The 15,482-nt window shown below is 41.7% G+C and overlaps 1 protein-coding gene across 11 annotated transcripts in view; it reads left to right on the top strand.

Annotated features, from left to right (window-relative positions):
• RASAL2 (RAS protein activator like 2) overlaps positions 1 to 15,482 on the top strand; it is a 155,894-nt gene that overhangs the window by 80,981 nt on the left and 59,431 nt on the right. For all 11 annotated transcript variants that reach the window (XM_079313468.1, XM_079313464.1, XM_079313470.1 and 8 more), the window contains exon 3: positions 5,483 to 5,606. In XM_079313468.1, coding sequence (XP_079169594.1) covers positions 5,483 to 5,606 — 124 coding nt within the window. The remainder of the gene's footprint in view (positions 1 to 5,482; positions 5,607 to 15,482) is intronic.

The raw sequence follows: 15,482 nt of genomic DNA, 5'->3' as shown, positions 1-15,482 counted from the left end.
TGCTGTAGCAGCATAGCTGGACCAAAAGGATGCATCTAATTAAAGAAATGTAATTGGAAACAACACTGACTCATATCACAAATAATTACCTGAAAGTGGTAATCATGCACTTAGGGTTTTTTTTCTCGTACCATAGATAGCTGAAAGCATTTTGCTGGGAGTAAGATAAGTCTTTTGACTAGATCCTGAGGACTAAATGTAGGAAATCTGATGTAACACATCGTTATATTCTGTGTTTAAATGCACTGTTTCTTGTCAGAAGCTGGGAAAATTCAATATTAGGCTACAGAGGGTCTGAGGTTTAAGTGCAGCAATAACCCCAAGAAAGCAAGCAGTAGTGTAAATTCTTTCAGTGTGCTCTCAAAGGAATCTTCATGCACTACCACAGTGAGAAACAGCTTGTTTTGTGAAATGCTGCATGCAGATGGGCCAGGCAGACATGCCTGTGGTGCAAGTGCCACTCTGCATGCTGATATGGGATTTGCTTTAGAAGCCTGTAGCTGGAGTCAGATTTGCCATTCTGATTTTCAAGTAATTTGTGACTACTGTGAAATGAAAGGAAAAAAGGAAGTCCTTGCAGAGCCATGAGTGCTCAGCAGGAAAATAAGAGGTTGGATTAGTCTGTGGGACTACACAGCAGTGTGCAGACAGTCCCTTACAGAAACATACAGCATATAGAACTGTCAGTCAGCAGAGACACAGGGCTGATACTCTGGATTTACACCTTCTTCTAATTTTTCTGAACCAGGAGTATCCCTACCTGAGAAAGGAGAGAAGAGGCAATGCAGTTAAATTTTTCTTAGCAAGTCATTCAGAGCTGAAAGAGGCTGTATGAAATGTGATCTAGAAATAGGAGGGCACAAAGGCCTGAGGCAGCAGTGGCATGAGATGCTTGTCAAGAGCCTAAATTCTGTACAAGGGGCATCATAGAAAACTCCTGGGTGGGACCCACAGGGTACAGGGAGCCTACGCCTAAGCAAAGCCCTGGTGAACAAAAAAGAGGGGGGTTACTTTAAGAAAAAAAAAAAAAAAAGAAGATTATGTTTAGAGTGAACTGGTTGGAAAGGTGATGCTGAAGGAACTGTTTAGTTGACTCAAACCAGTCAATAGGAAACAGGAGCAGGAGAGATTGCTGCTCTAAACATGGTCATTACTGAGAGAGTGAGCAGGTCAGAATTCCTTTGGGCTGCAGAAGAGGACCTTAGAAAAAATGTTCAGGACAGAAGGACACCCACCAGTGAGTGAGAGGGTGTGGGTGAAGAAGGAAGTGATGGCAGCAGCAGAGTGTCCTTGCAGCCCAGAGGGAGCACTTGCATCATTGCAAGGCTGGCATAACTTGGAAGGTGTAAGTCTGAAACCTTTCATTTTATTCACTGTGCATTTGCTTTGGTACTTCATGGAATGAAATTCAAGAAGCTTGTCCTGTGTGAGTCTGGAAGAAAACAGAAATGTGTGTATGCACTGTTTTTTAAAATCCTTCTGGATTATGTGTGTCCAAGTCAGAAAGTGAAAAACATGTACAAAATGTAAACAGGTAAATGGAAAAGTTCTCCATTGTTTCAGTTAGACTGCTAAGTTTGTTTTTTTTTTCAATTAGTGCTGCTAAGATACAGCATTATGAATTGCAGATTTTTAAGACTAAAGGAACACTACAGAAATAAACAGTGTAGTAGAGAAAATTCATTTCTCATAGTGTCCCACCACTATGGATTTATTGTCAAGGCAGTTTGAATGAAGTATATGCGGGAGAAATTTTGTGGTGTGCAAGAGCAAGAGTAGGTTGAAATTCAGAGGCCTTTTGAAGTGCAACTTGATCCAAAAAATATCTGCAATTACTTAGACAAAAATAGTCTGACAGTATCATCTTGTGTAGTGTAGAAAAACATTAATTACTTGACACCTTGTCAACTTTATAAAATGAGAATAGGTGAGACTGAAGAATAAAAATTATTAATGAAAGGAAGAGATCAATGCCCAAAAAGCAAGTAGAAGGAAAATTAATCCCTGTAGGAACTTGAGAGATGACTTAGCAAATAAGTAGTCCTGAGTTATAGGAGATGTACAATTATTACAACATATCCCAGTGTGATATTTAATATCCTTTTCCAAGGACAAGGGAACAGACCTAGATTGATGCCCATACAAATCAGGTATTTCTTCTACAAGGAAGAGTTTCCCTGTCAGGAAGGTGTAGATGTTTTTTTATCTACTCTGAGAAACCTGTTTCATCAGATGGGAGGGGCTGTGAGGGTACACTAGAAGTGTCTGTATAATCAGAGCCATTTAAAACAGGGAAAGGGAATGAGTGTTCATGAAGAGTGGTTCCAGACAGCACTGTGCACAGCACTTCCACTTTGAGGGATGTGACAAATGGCTGCACCTGGCTTTGGGCTGCTTTTTAGTTAGGCTTTGTCAGCAACTTGGCTGCAGTCCTGCAGGATGTTTTAGTCTTCTGTCCACTTAGAAATGAAGATGAACAACACTTTTCACTGTGTTAAACTCTTCCCTTCCTGTACCCAAACCTCATCTTTCTTCTTGGATTTAGTGGTGTTTTTAATCAAGGGCAAAGGATAGCAAAGACCTGCATTCACTGTGACAAGATCTGCTGCTCACTGCTGCTGGTGGCAGAGGCCAGCAGCAGCACACCTGAGATGTATTTTTCTATTCTTCCATCTCCTGTGACTGACACCAGTAGTGCTTTGACAGTGGTGATCCCAAAGCAGCAAACACTGCTGTGTGGGACCCTGGGGAAAGTTCTTCCCAGATCCCACTGCCCTCCTCCAAGAACTTGTCACATTGGTGAACTTACAGCAAACATGTTTCACCTGTAAATAAGAGTTTGTCAAAGCTTGAAAACTGCCATATGATGAGATTTGCCTCAATTCCCAAGCAAATTTAATTATTTAATTTCCAAAAACCCAGAGAAATATTTGTTGTCAACATTTTTAAATGGATTTCCATGTCAAAATTTTAGCTAGCTTCTAACTTGCTGAAGGAAGGTAAAAATTAAAATGAAACGTTTAACTGTTTTTCTGACATGATTCCAAACTTCCTGACTGTTAGATCAGAAGAGTCTACAAATTCTCAAGTTATGTCTTGAACCAGTCTTTCTGATCTTGAAAAACTTATCTGCAATGAAGACTTTTTTTCACCTGTTTTTTTTTAAAGAGACTATCTTAGTCTGCCTTTAAGAGACATTAATGCTTGGAAAGCTCTTACTCTTGTTTATTCTGAAGTCCCCTCATCATCAAGCTGCTAGAAATCCCCAATACAGACTCTTTATACTTAAAAAGTATGTTTGGTGGCAGGTGAGCTGGGATGCTGTTCAAGGATTTAGAATCTGAGCTCTGAACCCATCCTCATTAAATTGTGATATTTGTCACAGAAACGTGACCTGTATTGAAAATTGTTAAGATTGCTGAAATGGTCAGTATCTGGACTGTCCTATATACCTTTTTGTCACAGACTTAACACTGCTCAGATCCCAGTTCTGAACCAGCAGCTTCAATATGTCATCTCAGGGTCAGAGAATTCCCAAGTTGGTGAAGTTTCAACAGAGAAAGAAGAGGATGAAACTGAATGGGGAAGAAAACAGAAGAGCTGCAAGGCTGAATCACCATTAGAGTCCTGACCCTGCAAGGCTGTGCCATCCTCTTCAATCCTTTGCTGAACTGCTTGCTGGAGTGGCAGGGCTGGATAAGTGTTGGGCAGGTTGCAGTTGTCTGCCTTGGTCTTCACATGGTATTTATTTGTGCACTTCTTGTGTTTTGGTGCTTCCCAGCCATGAATCCATTTGTCCAACCACAGAGCATTTTATACAACTATTTAAAATATGTCTAGTCCCAAGAGATGCAGAGCTGCTGACCAAGCTCATTTTACGTGTTCACTAAGCTGTAATTTTTTTAGAGCAGGCTGATCTCATGCGAAGCAATAAATACTGGTCCTGCAGTCTTTGAGTTAGTTCTTTTTGTCAATACAAACTGAGGGTATTGTAGGTGCAATGAGTTCACTGCAGCAGGAATGTGGCAAGGGTTTACGGAGTGCTGAAGCAGATGAGTGGTATGACTGGTAATAGCTGATCTGGAATTAGGGCTCATAGCATCCTGCCAAAAAATTGCTGAATGAAATCAGGAGAGGCAGAGGATCAGGAGAGTGTTTAGAAGGAAATAAGACTAAATGGAGCCTCCAGATGAGAACTGAAAATTTAGTATGTAAATTTGATGTAACAAATGTGGCATAAACCAACAAAATTAGTCACTGATGTGCTTTTGCAGAGAGATTATGTAGCTGTAAAAATCACCAGAGAAGACAATAGTCCGGTCAGAATAAGCACCAGGGGTTTGGGAAACTTGTATTGAAAAATGAGCACTGTTCACAGGAGACAAATAGACCAGGGTAGTAATAAATAGCATTTAAAAACTGGCCTTAAGGGGATGCTAAGTGCTTAGAAATCAGGAAATGCCAGAACTAGTGTGCAAGAACCATTGTAGTGTGCAGCCTGTTTCTGAAAAATCCAGTATCTCTGAGATCTTTTACAACCTTCAGTGCAAATGAATGATAGCTTTTTGTTTGCTATTAATACTCATTTTTCAGAGTTGATTTAATATATGAAAGGATAAGCAGTGCAGGAAATAGGACAGGGGCTTCTATTCCTTTAGGTGCCAGCTGTGTGTTATTAAAAGAAATTGCCGTGCTACATGTACTGCAGTTGTAGTGTTGGAACCAAAGTCCTCATCCAAAGTACACTGAGATGTTTTATGCCTCCCTAGTTGCTGAATCTCCCTCATCCTTGAGGTTTCTTCCAGCTGTTGGAAGGCTCAGGAGTCCCTGCCCAGGCACAGGTTCCTGGCATGGATGGGCATGGATGTTTATTCAGCGCTGGGCAGCAGCGGGAGGTAATCCTCTAATAGCACTGCAAAATCACAGGTGATCACAGAGTCTATTTATTAGGAAAGGATTTAAACAAATACATATTCATAATAACAGCCCCTCCCATCCCCTCTTCCTATGGTAATTAGCTTGAAGAGCTATTAAGCATTGACTTCTTAAATTAAGTCTGGGGTCGTTTTTTGTGGGGAGGGGTCTTAAAAGGAGGAAGTATGGCGAGTGTTCCTCACCCTAAACTCTCGACCTTTTCTATCACTGACAATACAAATGATTTCTGGGGATAGTCAAGTTTTTCAAAGAATGAATTTCTGGTTGCATTGTCTTATGTTTCTTTGGGTCTGCTCACTAGTTTCGTCTTTTCTCATTGTAAGCACAGCTGAACAAAGATAAAATGACAGACAATCAATAATTTAAGTTTCAGCTAACTACCTCAAGCTTGGCTTTCCTTTTAACTTCTAACTTTTAATTACTTTTAGCAAGGTAACTAAAATCCTAAAGTTTCTAAGATTGGTGTTTCACTATGAACAGATGAAATGAAGTCTCCTATCAATACAGTGGCCTGGAGCTGTTACCAGCCGGTGTGGTTTTCCCGCAGGTGTCTGCAGAAGCCATCCCGGAGCCGCAGGATGCCTCCCGCGGGCGCTGCCTGCGCCGCACCGTCAGCGTCCCCTCCGAGGGCCAGTTCCCCGAGTACCCGGCAGAGGGGGCCGCCCAGCTAGGTAAGAGACACCTTGGCCACGGGAAGGCTTCGATGGCTGAGCTGCGAGCTCTCAGAGGGCTGCGCCTGCCCGAGCAGCCTGGCTGGGTGCGCACCGCCGGGGGATGTGCGGTCCCGCAAGCCAGGCGTTTTGTGTGAATGAATGCCTCCCGCCCAGCGAGCCGAGCACAGCATTGATGCACACAGCAGGAGATGGCTGGGGGGGCTGCAGGAGCGGGGCACACGGGAGCTTTGCAGATGTGTGTTTAAACTCACGGGGCACCCTGGCATTGAAAGGCGAGCGCTGCTGCATGCGCGTCAGTGGGAATGCAGCTCTTGCACGTGGCTCCAAGTGCTTCCCGCTGGTTTGGAGCTGTTAGGTGGGTATGTTTTACCTCACCTCTGGAATTCCCTTTGCTCCATATTTTCACAGCAAGCACCAAATAACAGGATTTTCTCTAGCTTACCTCATGCCTGTTCAGGGTGCAGTTCCTAAAAGAAGCAGCCGTCTGCCTGCTATTTGCTGTGATTATCCATGTTGAAATTTAGGAAAAGCAAAAGATAGGTACTAAAAATGACAGACAAAGACTCTGTTGCAGTGGTTCCCCAAATCCAGGTTTGGCCCAGTTCTCCCTGTTTTCCACCCCATCTGTGGCTGCATAAAGAACACCATTCCAGCTCTTCCCAGAAAAGGAGGAAGAGGCAGCAACCACACACAAGTGAGCTCTTCCTTCTCTTCCCAGCCTATGCAAGAAGCTGTGCTTTGCACAGGCTGGTGAGACTTAGGAGCAGTTCTTCCCTGCTTCAGCTGTGAGAGTGAGCTGTGAGGAATAAACATGCATCTGTAAATAGTAAAGCAGCCTTGATAACTGCTATCAAAGGTAAAGAGCAGATAAGTTTTTTTCATTTCACAGGCTCAACTGATTTTTTTGGTGGTTTTTTTGCTAAGAATTTTATTTTGCGAGTGTATTACACACAAGTAAGAAAAATGCTACTCTGGTAGATAGTTAATTAACACATTTCAAATGTATTACTTATTTATTTGTACTTGTCAATAGCATTCTTCCTTATTTGAGAAAGACAGATGAAGTTCTTTTTTTTTTATTTCTTAGATTCCAGATTGGAGGTCTGAAAATAAACAGGGTAAAGTTGGGGATTTAGGAAGGAAAACTGCAAAATACTTTGAGATGAGTGACATGAGAAGAGTCCTGACTAGATTTTTTGGTAGCATTTCAAATGCACCTCTAAATGATCATATTGTTTTGCCATATGAATAAATGTTCATTTTTGTTTGGAACTAAACCTGATATTTGTATAGTGTTGTAGGCAAAATACTTACTCCAGGTATATGGCTAGTGAGGTGAATGAAGAACTGTATTGCAACCAGTCTGCACTAGGCAATGAATATTATTTATAGCTACACAAGCTACAAAGACCTTTAAAAATCTAAGATTTAAATGCTTTCTTCTTCTATAACGTGCAAAAAATGAGTAGGTTTTCTAGACTTCACTGAGCATCTCAATAGCTGGAAATCACAGTGTTATGTTTTTAAATGGAACCTTGTAACATTCTTGATCTTTCTTGAAGGCCATAGAGAATGGATGATTCTGCTATTTGTTATCTGCCTTGCTGTGTATTTTGCTTCAATTTAGATGCAAGTGGCATCTTGTAGTGTGTTATTTGATATATGCCTGACAAGATGACATTAAAAGTACAAGATATCTACCTGGTCTTCTCCATGTGTGAGCTATAACTGTAGTGAAAACAGATGTCACAGAGTGTGTAGGCAAAACAATTGGGCATGCAATGGGAAGGGAAAAATTGAGCAATGCCCTTTCTGTGAGTATGGATGAGAGGGAAGGGAAGGTCATATATAATCTCAGATTGCAGTGCCTTAGGCAGTTCCCTTGTTCTCACATCCTAGTTAAAAATGTCTCTTGTCATGATTACAGAATTCCTGCTAATGAAGAAAGTGGGTTGATAGGAAGCAGTGGGAATAGCTTTATGTCAAGATGCTGAGCCAGAGGATACATTAGTGAAGGGAACCATTGCACATCTTTATGCAGAGAAAGAAACAGATGGTGGCAGCCAGGACCTATCACAAGGAGTACAGATAACAACTGCACTAAAATAGCTTTGGAATGGACACTAAAAGCTGAAAGGCACAGCAGAGGCAGCTACAGTATCTGGTAGAGAAATTGCTATGCAGAGCTGATAAGAATATCAAGCTTGTCCTAGGGAAGCATGTGGATAACATGGCAACTGCAGACCTTGCATCTGACAGTGATATCTGAAATTACTCTTTGCAGAAGAGCTCCTTAGGAATGGCTCTAGTGCAGAGGTGAAGGCATTGCAATAGCACTTGCTCTTTTCCCTAACTAAGGTTGCCATACTTCTCTTGTGATTTGCTAATTAATAGATTGATTTATTAAAAATGAAAAAAGGGGATAAGGTTTTATTTCATTTGTAGCAATAAAGTTATAAGTTGTCTGAGAATCTTTTTGTTAATGGAGCAAATGGAATACTGTGTGTTCTTCAAGGGCTTTGCATAATCAGCAGTAGCACTCATTCTGCAGATTTCTGTGGCATTCTTTACAGAATTATGCACACATCCGTGTAGCACCATTCCTAGGAAGTGTGTGGGAGAGCAACTACCCACGTTACATCTGAGAAATGGAAGCAAGAGCTGTGTAACTCCCCAAAGTTCAGCCTTAAGTCAAGTGTGCTTCACCCAGGGGCTGCTGAAGTCGTTCTTGCTGTATCTTTCATTTCTCACCCTTTCTGCAGGGTTGGCTCAGCTGTTTGGGAGGCAGCTGCTGCACCACCATGGTTACAGTCCCATGTACTAAGATAGACACCAATTTCCACATACTTCAGTACAGCAAGCCATAATTTGTGATGGTTCAGCAGCTGCCAGAGAAGCAGCTGAGCCATCCCTTCTGTGCAGGCACAAACCACTGTGGTCACCCTCAAACAAGGGCCAGAGGGACAGACACAGGAAAAAAACACAAGATGGAAAGCAACTTGTTTAAACACTGAAAACTAATAAGGTAATTTTAAAACTGTAACTCCAGAGGCACTCAGCATATGCTGCTAGCTTAACAGCTTGCCCTCTGCTTTTAGGCAGTAGAGAGGTTGTTGCTAATGCTGAGATTCTTAATTTCTGTCTGGAAGATACACTGTACACTAAGTTGTGTCAGCAAGCCATCTGTTAAATGTATGCCATAAAATTTCCTTGGTGCATAATCCCTATCATTGTAGTAATACCTCTATGAGTGAACAGGCACACTCTAAATATGTCATTTACTTGCAAGGATTCATCTTGGCAGCACTTACTCAGAGGAGCCTCCATTCAAGACAGCTAAAAATGTAGCTGTAATTTCTTCCTAACTCCAGCTTGACAGCCTCTAACCTTCTTTCAAGTGTTATTTTCAGTGGGCCATTCTGTTATCAAGTGTGATTCAGGCCCTGGAGACCAGCACCTAAATGTCACAGGAAGAGGAACTCAAGCTGGCCCATCTCCTTTTTGCCTCCATTGCTGCTTCAGATCCTGCTCTTTTTCTAACAGGTGTATTTTTTCCTGTTAGGGAGATTGCATCCTTTTAAAGGATCGTTGTTTATAACAGTCTGTTGGAATTAGCCCATTCATATAGTAAAAGCATGATTCAGATTTCCACCATTCATGCTGTTTGACAGGCTAGTAGCAGTTACCACTTCCTTTCCCAAAATAATTGTCTTCTCTCTTGCTCTGCTTCCTTCTCACCACCTGCTCGCTCTAAATGAGAGTTGTTAAGGAGACTACACAGCAAAAGTTTGGATTCTGGCAGCTTTATGGCATTAGTAAGAGATTTTAAATTTCTTTTGCCTGCTTATGTGAATATATGAGGAGGAATTGAAAGTGATCAAAGGCTTTGGGGTTCTTTGTTGCTGTTTTTTTTAAAGTATTAGGAAAGAGCATCATCAGGGAGGGTTTTTGAGGTTCTCTGGTGCTTGGAAAGGCTAGTGGTGATGCAAATAAATCTTCATTTTATATTTGGAGGTGACATCATGCAAGAAAACCAGCTAACATGGCTTTTTCTCAGTCAGAATGTCCCTCTCTTGAAAAAAGGTTGCTGAAAGAGGTCAGAGGTGAAGATGCCCCTTGCATATTTTAGTTTTGTCCTTACCCTGAGTCACTAGCACTGAGAATGAAGCACTGATCTGTTTTGATGCCAGGCCCAAATTGCATTGCTACCAGGTGAGCAGTTAGCTGGGCAGAAATCCTGCCTCTGTACTCTCCTAAAAATCCAGAGGCTTTGGAATTGGAGTGAGCAACAGAAGATGAGTTAAGCAGTGTCTGGTTTCATTGCTGCATGGTGTATATCTCTTAGAACAGTTCCTGCAAGTCTCTGCTGAGCCCTCCTGCCTGGGGAGGATTGTTCCAATACCCAGCCCATGCTCTTTCTTCAGGTAAAAACCTGGCAGGAGAGAACAGACTGGAGCTAAAAAGATTCCTGGGGTGATTTTAATAACTGCTGTTTGTAAGACAAAGTTGTTTACAACTAAAACTATCAAAGCTGAGCTTTGCTTTCTGAATATTCCAGCTGGAATGTTTGTGATGAATGAAAAAATAGATTCATTCTGTGCTCACCACATAATTAAGAACGTTGTGCAGTAAGAGCTAGGATAAGTACCTGGAAAAGGTTACTAGTTTTAGAGGTGGGAGAGAAAGATAGTTTTGGAAGAAAAAGGATTGTTTGTGACCTGCTCAGTGGAAGAACCTGCAATGCACCAGTTTTTTACAATCAGTAAAGATTTTTGTGTTCCACAAAGATTTATTTAGGAGATATGCAGGAATTTGATATAACAGAAGTCAGGTAACTTCTAAGAACTGGGTGCCAACAAGAGAGCTGTCCTTCACCCTCTACCTCTCAGATTGGCCTACAAAGAATATCTGTTAGAAAGTAGGGATGAAAAAATGCAATTCACAACTCCCCTGTATCTCATCTGTAGGATTTATGGTGTGTCTTGATGAAGTAATTTTCCCAGTAGCACTACCCACTTTTTCACCCTGCTACCATGTGCAAAATACCAATCTACTGTCAACTGTTATGCATGGCAGGGATACAAAACAGGGCTTGGGTTTAGCCCTCAGATTGAGGGGTGTGTTTGGCAGTATCTCTGGCAGGTAGATGGATTCAGGTGTGCTGATTTGACATGTTTGCAGCTCTCTGTGTTTGCCCGACCTGGGCTTGCACGAGCCTGTTTGTGTGTATGAGAGATTCCCATCCTCCTCTGCACACCTAGGAGAATCACATGCCTTGCTGCCAGTTCCCTTTATCATGTAATTTAGCAAGCCTCAGTGAGTGGTTGGGGATTTACTTTTTCTTTTACCTGTGCTTTGTAGCACAAACCTCATTTGCAGTGCCCCCAGCAGCTGCAAGGTGATGATGCTGGCCTGAGGTGGGGACAGGGAGCGTGGTTCTGCACCCTGTGGGATGTGTCACCACGTGGTGTTTCCACAGGCTGCAGGTGGTCCCATGCATTTTGAGCCCATAGCTCCATCCTCTGCTTCCCTTCAGCCCAGACCTGCCAGAATGCATGCGTGGGAGCTGGGATCTGAAGCCTTTGGCTCATGTAATTACACAAACAAGGGTTTGCTGACAACCACAGCCTTTGCCTGCTTCACTGTCTAGTGCCTTGGGTCATGATCTCTTGGTGCTATGACTTGGGGATGAGTAGTAGGGAGTGTAACTATGCCAAGATCAATTGAAATTCTAAAACTTTTATGTCTTTAGATGACATTGTTTACCCATCATGTCCTATCCCAAAATGCAAATGCATACAAACCATGAGTTGCCTTTTAAAAAACCTCCTGCTCTTGGACAGGCTACACAGGGAAACATCTACTGTGTGAAAAGTGCCCTGCTATCTTTTGCATCCACAAAAGAGGTTAGGAAACTTTGGGAAAAGCCCTGAAGTAATCTGAAATTTGGACAATGTGCAGTGTAATTTGCCTGCCTTGGAAGGATGAAGAGTTTAGACAACTCCTCTTGAAATTAGAGCTGACTCCAGGGAGGCTGGATGGAACAAGCAGGATGCCTGGATCTCAGTGACATTCCCCTGGGCAATTTGAGTTATTTGTATACAGAAAATTGCCAAGCTGCTATCTTTCTTCTTCTATAACACGAGCAAAGATTTTGGTTAGTTCTGAGTGCTGCTGAAACTTTATTCCTTTGCACGCAGATCATCTGTGCTGAAAGCCGAGTTTCATCATAAAGCAAATTTTATCTGTTTAGATCTTAAACCTTTTTAGGGCAGAGATAAGGGGTAAGAACACATAATCTCAGCTTTCTAATACTGACACATAATCCGTTAGGGCTTTTTTTTCTCCCCTTGGAAATGTATATTACATCCCTGCCCACTGCTTCTAGAGCACACATAAAAAATCCATTTCAGTGATATTTAAATTTTATGTTGAGAGCATAAAGAACACTGTAAGGAAAGCATGTTGTGCAACCTAGTAATTTCTAAGAACTGGTGACTCTTGGGCCATCTGGGGCAGATTTGTTGCTTGTGTTCTAACCAAACCTTGGTTTAATAAAAATTGTTTCTGAAATTCTTTAATGAAATCTAGCTTTAATCACACATGAAGTCACTGTGGATTGTTCGATTTTGAATTTCTCCTTTCTAATTGTTTATCTTGTGGCAAAAAGAAATTACACTTTACCCAGCCATCAGTGATGACTGACTTTTTTTCCATCAGTAATGACTTGCTTAACACTTAATGGAAAATTAGCCTTCCTTCCTACTGCATGCATTTCCTTGTCTTGTCTAGAGTGAATTTCAACTGTTGAGCTAAACTTAAATGTACTGATCTGCTTCAGAGTTTGGTATTAGTTTACAGAATTAGCTGTTGATCGGTTTATTGCTTTAGTATAAATTGATATTGATAAAAAAATGCAAATATTTATGAGAGTGGATTAGGTGCATGTAGTTTGAAATCTGTATGAAGTTAAAGGTACAAAGCTGTCTCTGGTGTGCAGGGATGTGCACATTCCTGTCCCCTGCTCTCCCACCCTCCCTGGTGCTGCTTTTGTCGCTTGCCAGGGGAATCGATGCGACTTCACACAGTGAGGTCATGCTCACATCCTTGTTGTGTTGATAGGCTGGCTTTGAGTCTGACCTGGGAGATGTTCCAAATTACCCCCAGTAGCAGCCTGGTGTAATACAGAGCTGCTCTCTGTGTTGGCTTTGATGGAGCCAGTGCTCTTACAGTGGGAGTGGAGCCATGGCCCGAGCACATACTAGGGATTTTATTAACCTGCCACCCTTTGTCAGTGTTCCCTCTTTCATGGCACAAGGGGAGGAAAGAATTAGAACTCTGATTTTTATCTGCAAAATGGACAAAAATGTTTCAGCAGCTCAGCAGAAAGAAATAATTTACTTAAAGGAAAATTAAAAAGGAGGAGAACTGGGCTGTTGAACTCTGCTGGAGTTCATCAGGAACTCTACTACCAGGTACTTCTGTGCTGCAAGCTAATCCTGGATTCCCAAAAGCACCTTGGAGCTGGAGAGGACTGTACATTCTAGCAGTGATCAGTGCCCATTAAGATACAATTGGTGTCCAGTAAAGTGCTTTTGGCTACAGACTAATAATTCTTGATGCATGTTTGAGGCTGCTTGATCTCATGCTGAAGGGTTTTTCTGCTTTGTTTTTTTGTCTGTGTTGAAACTACAAATATTGCCTTGATCTTTCAGTGAGCTGGATGCAGTTTAGGTGAGGATCTGATCATTGAAAGCTCCAGTCATCTCACTTGTTCCTCCTCACCAATAGTCTTTTCCCACTGTTCTGTGGCATGGACAAGCTAAAGCAGTAGCACAAAAGTCCTGCCATTTGAACCAAAGTCATGTAATATTGTCAGAGGTTTCTAATAATTTATATTCAATGTCACAGTCTTTTGGAAACAACTCTTATCCCTAGACTTTGTGAATTGCATTTCAAATTTCTGAATGTAGAACTATGAATCTAGATTTCTAGAATAATTCCAAGTACTTGGATAATCTGCCTTTTTCACCTATAATTTATTTATTTATTAATTGCCCCATTTACTCTTTTTTACATAAGTCATCAGCAGATGTCTTTGCTTCAGTCAGACAGATTCTTCAGCATTTCAGAAATCTTTTTTTGAGGCCCATACAGCATGTTGGAGGATTGACAAAAAATAGCTACCAGGACTGAACCTTCCTGCATCACTAAAAATGGCTTATTTGAGAGAAACAGGCAGATTATGGCCATTTTTCAGAGCTGAATCTAAAGTTTTAACCCTCCTGTTAGAACCCGATTTTAAAATGGAGATTCCTAAAAGATGGGGGGAAAAAAGCAAAACATGGAAAACAAAACCAGACAAATTACAAATAAATAAATAATTAAAAAGAAAGAAAGCAAAAAGCCAGGATTTGCCCATAAAAGCACAAGAACCCTTTGAAGAGATGTACAGGCTAACTTTCACATCCCAGTCCTAAATTTTTCCATCTTTTCTCTCATGCCCTGTGGTGCACATGAATTGTGTGATGTTGCTCCACCCTCTGGAGAGATGCTTTTCTGTGGTGCTGTGGATGCCACTGGTACTCTGGAATGAAGAGTGCTGTGTAATTACCAGAGCATTCATGGCTCTCTGCCCTGCTGGGGTGGGCACACAGAGCAGATCATGGGCACTTAGGAGCTGTTGCTTCTCTTCTGTAGAGACTGGCTCCACTGTGATCCCAGGTTTTCACTACTGATTCCAATAATTAGGCATTTCCAAGCAGCAGGTCAGACCAATTTGTCCTTTGGAGGAACTGTATATTTTGTTATGCTGCTGCTAGTGACAGGTTTTTGAGGAACAATGCCTTTTTTCAGGATCCCTTGGTGTAGTTAGTGATTGGCTTTAGAGGGCTAGGGAGCAGTAACAATTTTTTTTAATTTATTTTGCAGTCAGTATTGTTTAAGCACACATTAATTTTCTTTCCCAAGGGCTAGGCTTGCTTTACCTGAAGATTCTCCACCTGAGCCTAGGCAGGAGGTAGGGTGACCATGGCTTCCAGGGGAAACACTGAGGGTGTGAGAAATTGTTACCAGAGATAATGTGCAGAAGTTCATTTTAAGCAACCCTGCAAAAAAAAGGTGGTGGAAAAAAAGGAGTGAATCAGAGGAGAATATGGTATTGCAACTAAGCAGCAAAATTACAGAAAATTAGGAAAAAATTGAGGAAAATTAAAACTAAACAGAACACTCACTCTTGGTGACAACAAAAGGTAGGAGGGAGCATGCAGCCCCTCAGTTCTTGGCGAGCGATTTTAGCCTGTTTAGCAACAGGCTGAACAACTTCACATTCTTCTTGTGTGTGTGTTTGTGTGCTCTGGTGCCCCTGGCTGGCAGGTGGGAGCTGCTGGAGGGCAGACCATGGGCTTTTAAACATGACACGCTCTTCTCTTGGGATGTCACAACGTTTAAAGGGATGGTATGTTGGCAGCAGCAACCAAACTGTGTAGGGTTTGGTTTCTGTGCCTCAAAAAGTTGTAAATAAATAAAAATGCTATGCCTGGAAGTTCAGCTCTCGGCACTTCTAAAAGAAAAAAAAAAAAGAACAGAGCTCAGGAAAAGGCAATTAGTATCAGACTTCACCATTTCACTCCCAAAGCCACAGATCTTTGAATTTAAAGACAAAAACAAAAGGCAGTGCAGAAAACAAAGAGGGGGGGAGGGAAGTTTATTGTTTGCTTAAGTGACTCTTGGGGCTTTTTTTTGGTGCTGTGTATTTCCTAAGCTGTAGAAGCATTTGAAGTGGGGAAACATCTTCAAAGGAAGTGCAGTTTTTCAAACACGTTGAGATGTAGTTCCTGGTCCAGCTCATGAGATATCTTCATGTAAACTGGC

Source organism: Erithacus rubecula (genome assembly GCF_903797595.1).
Source record: "Erithacus rubecula genome assembly, chromosome: 10".
Classification (NCBI taxonomy): domain Eukaryota; kingdom Metazoa; phylum Chordata; class Aves; order Passeriformes; family Muscicapidae; genus Erithacus; species Erithacus rubecula.
The sequence above is the reverse complement of the archived record's forward strand: the minus strand, read 5'-3'. Positions and strand labels throughout refer to the sequence as shown.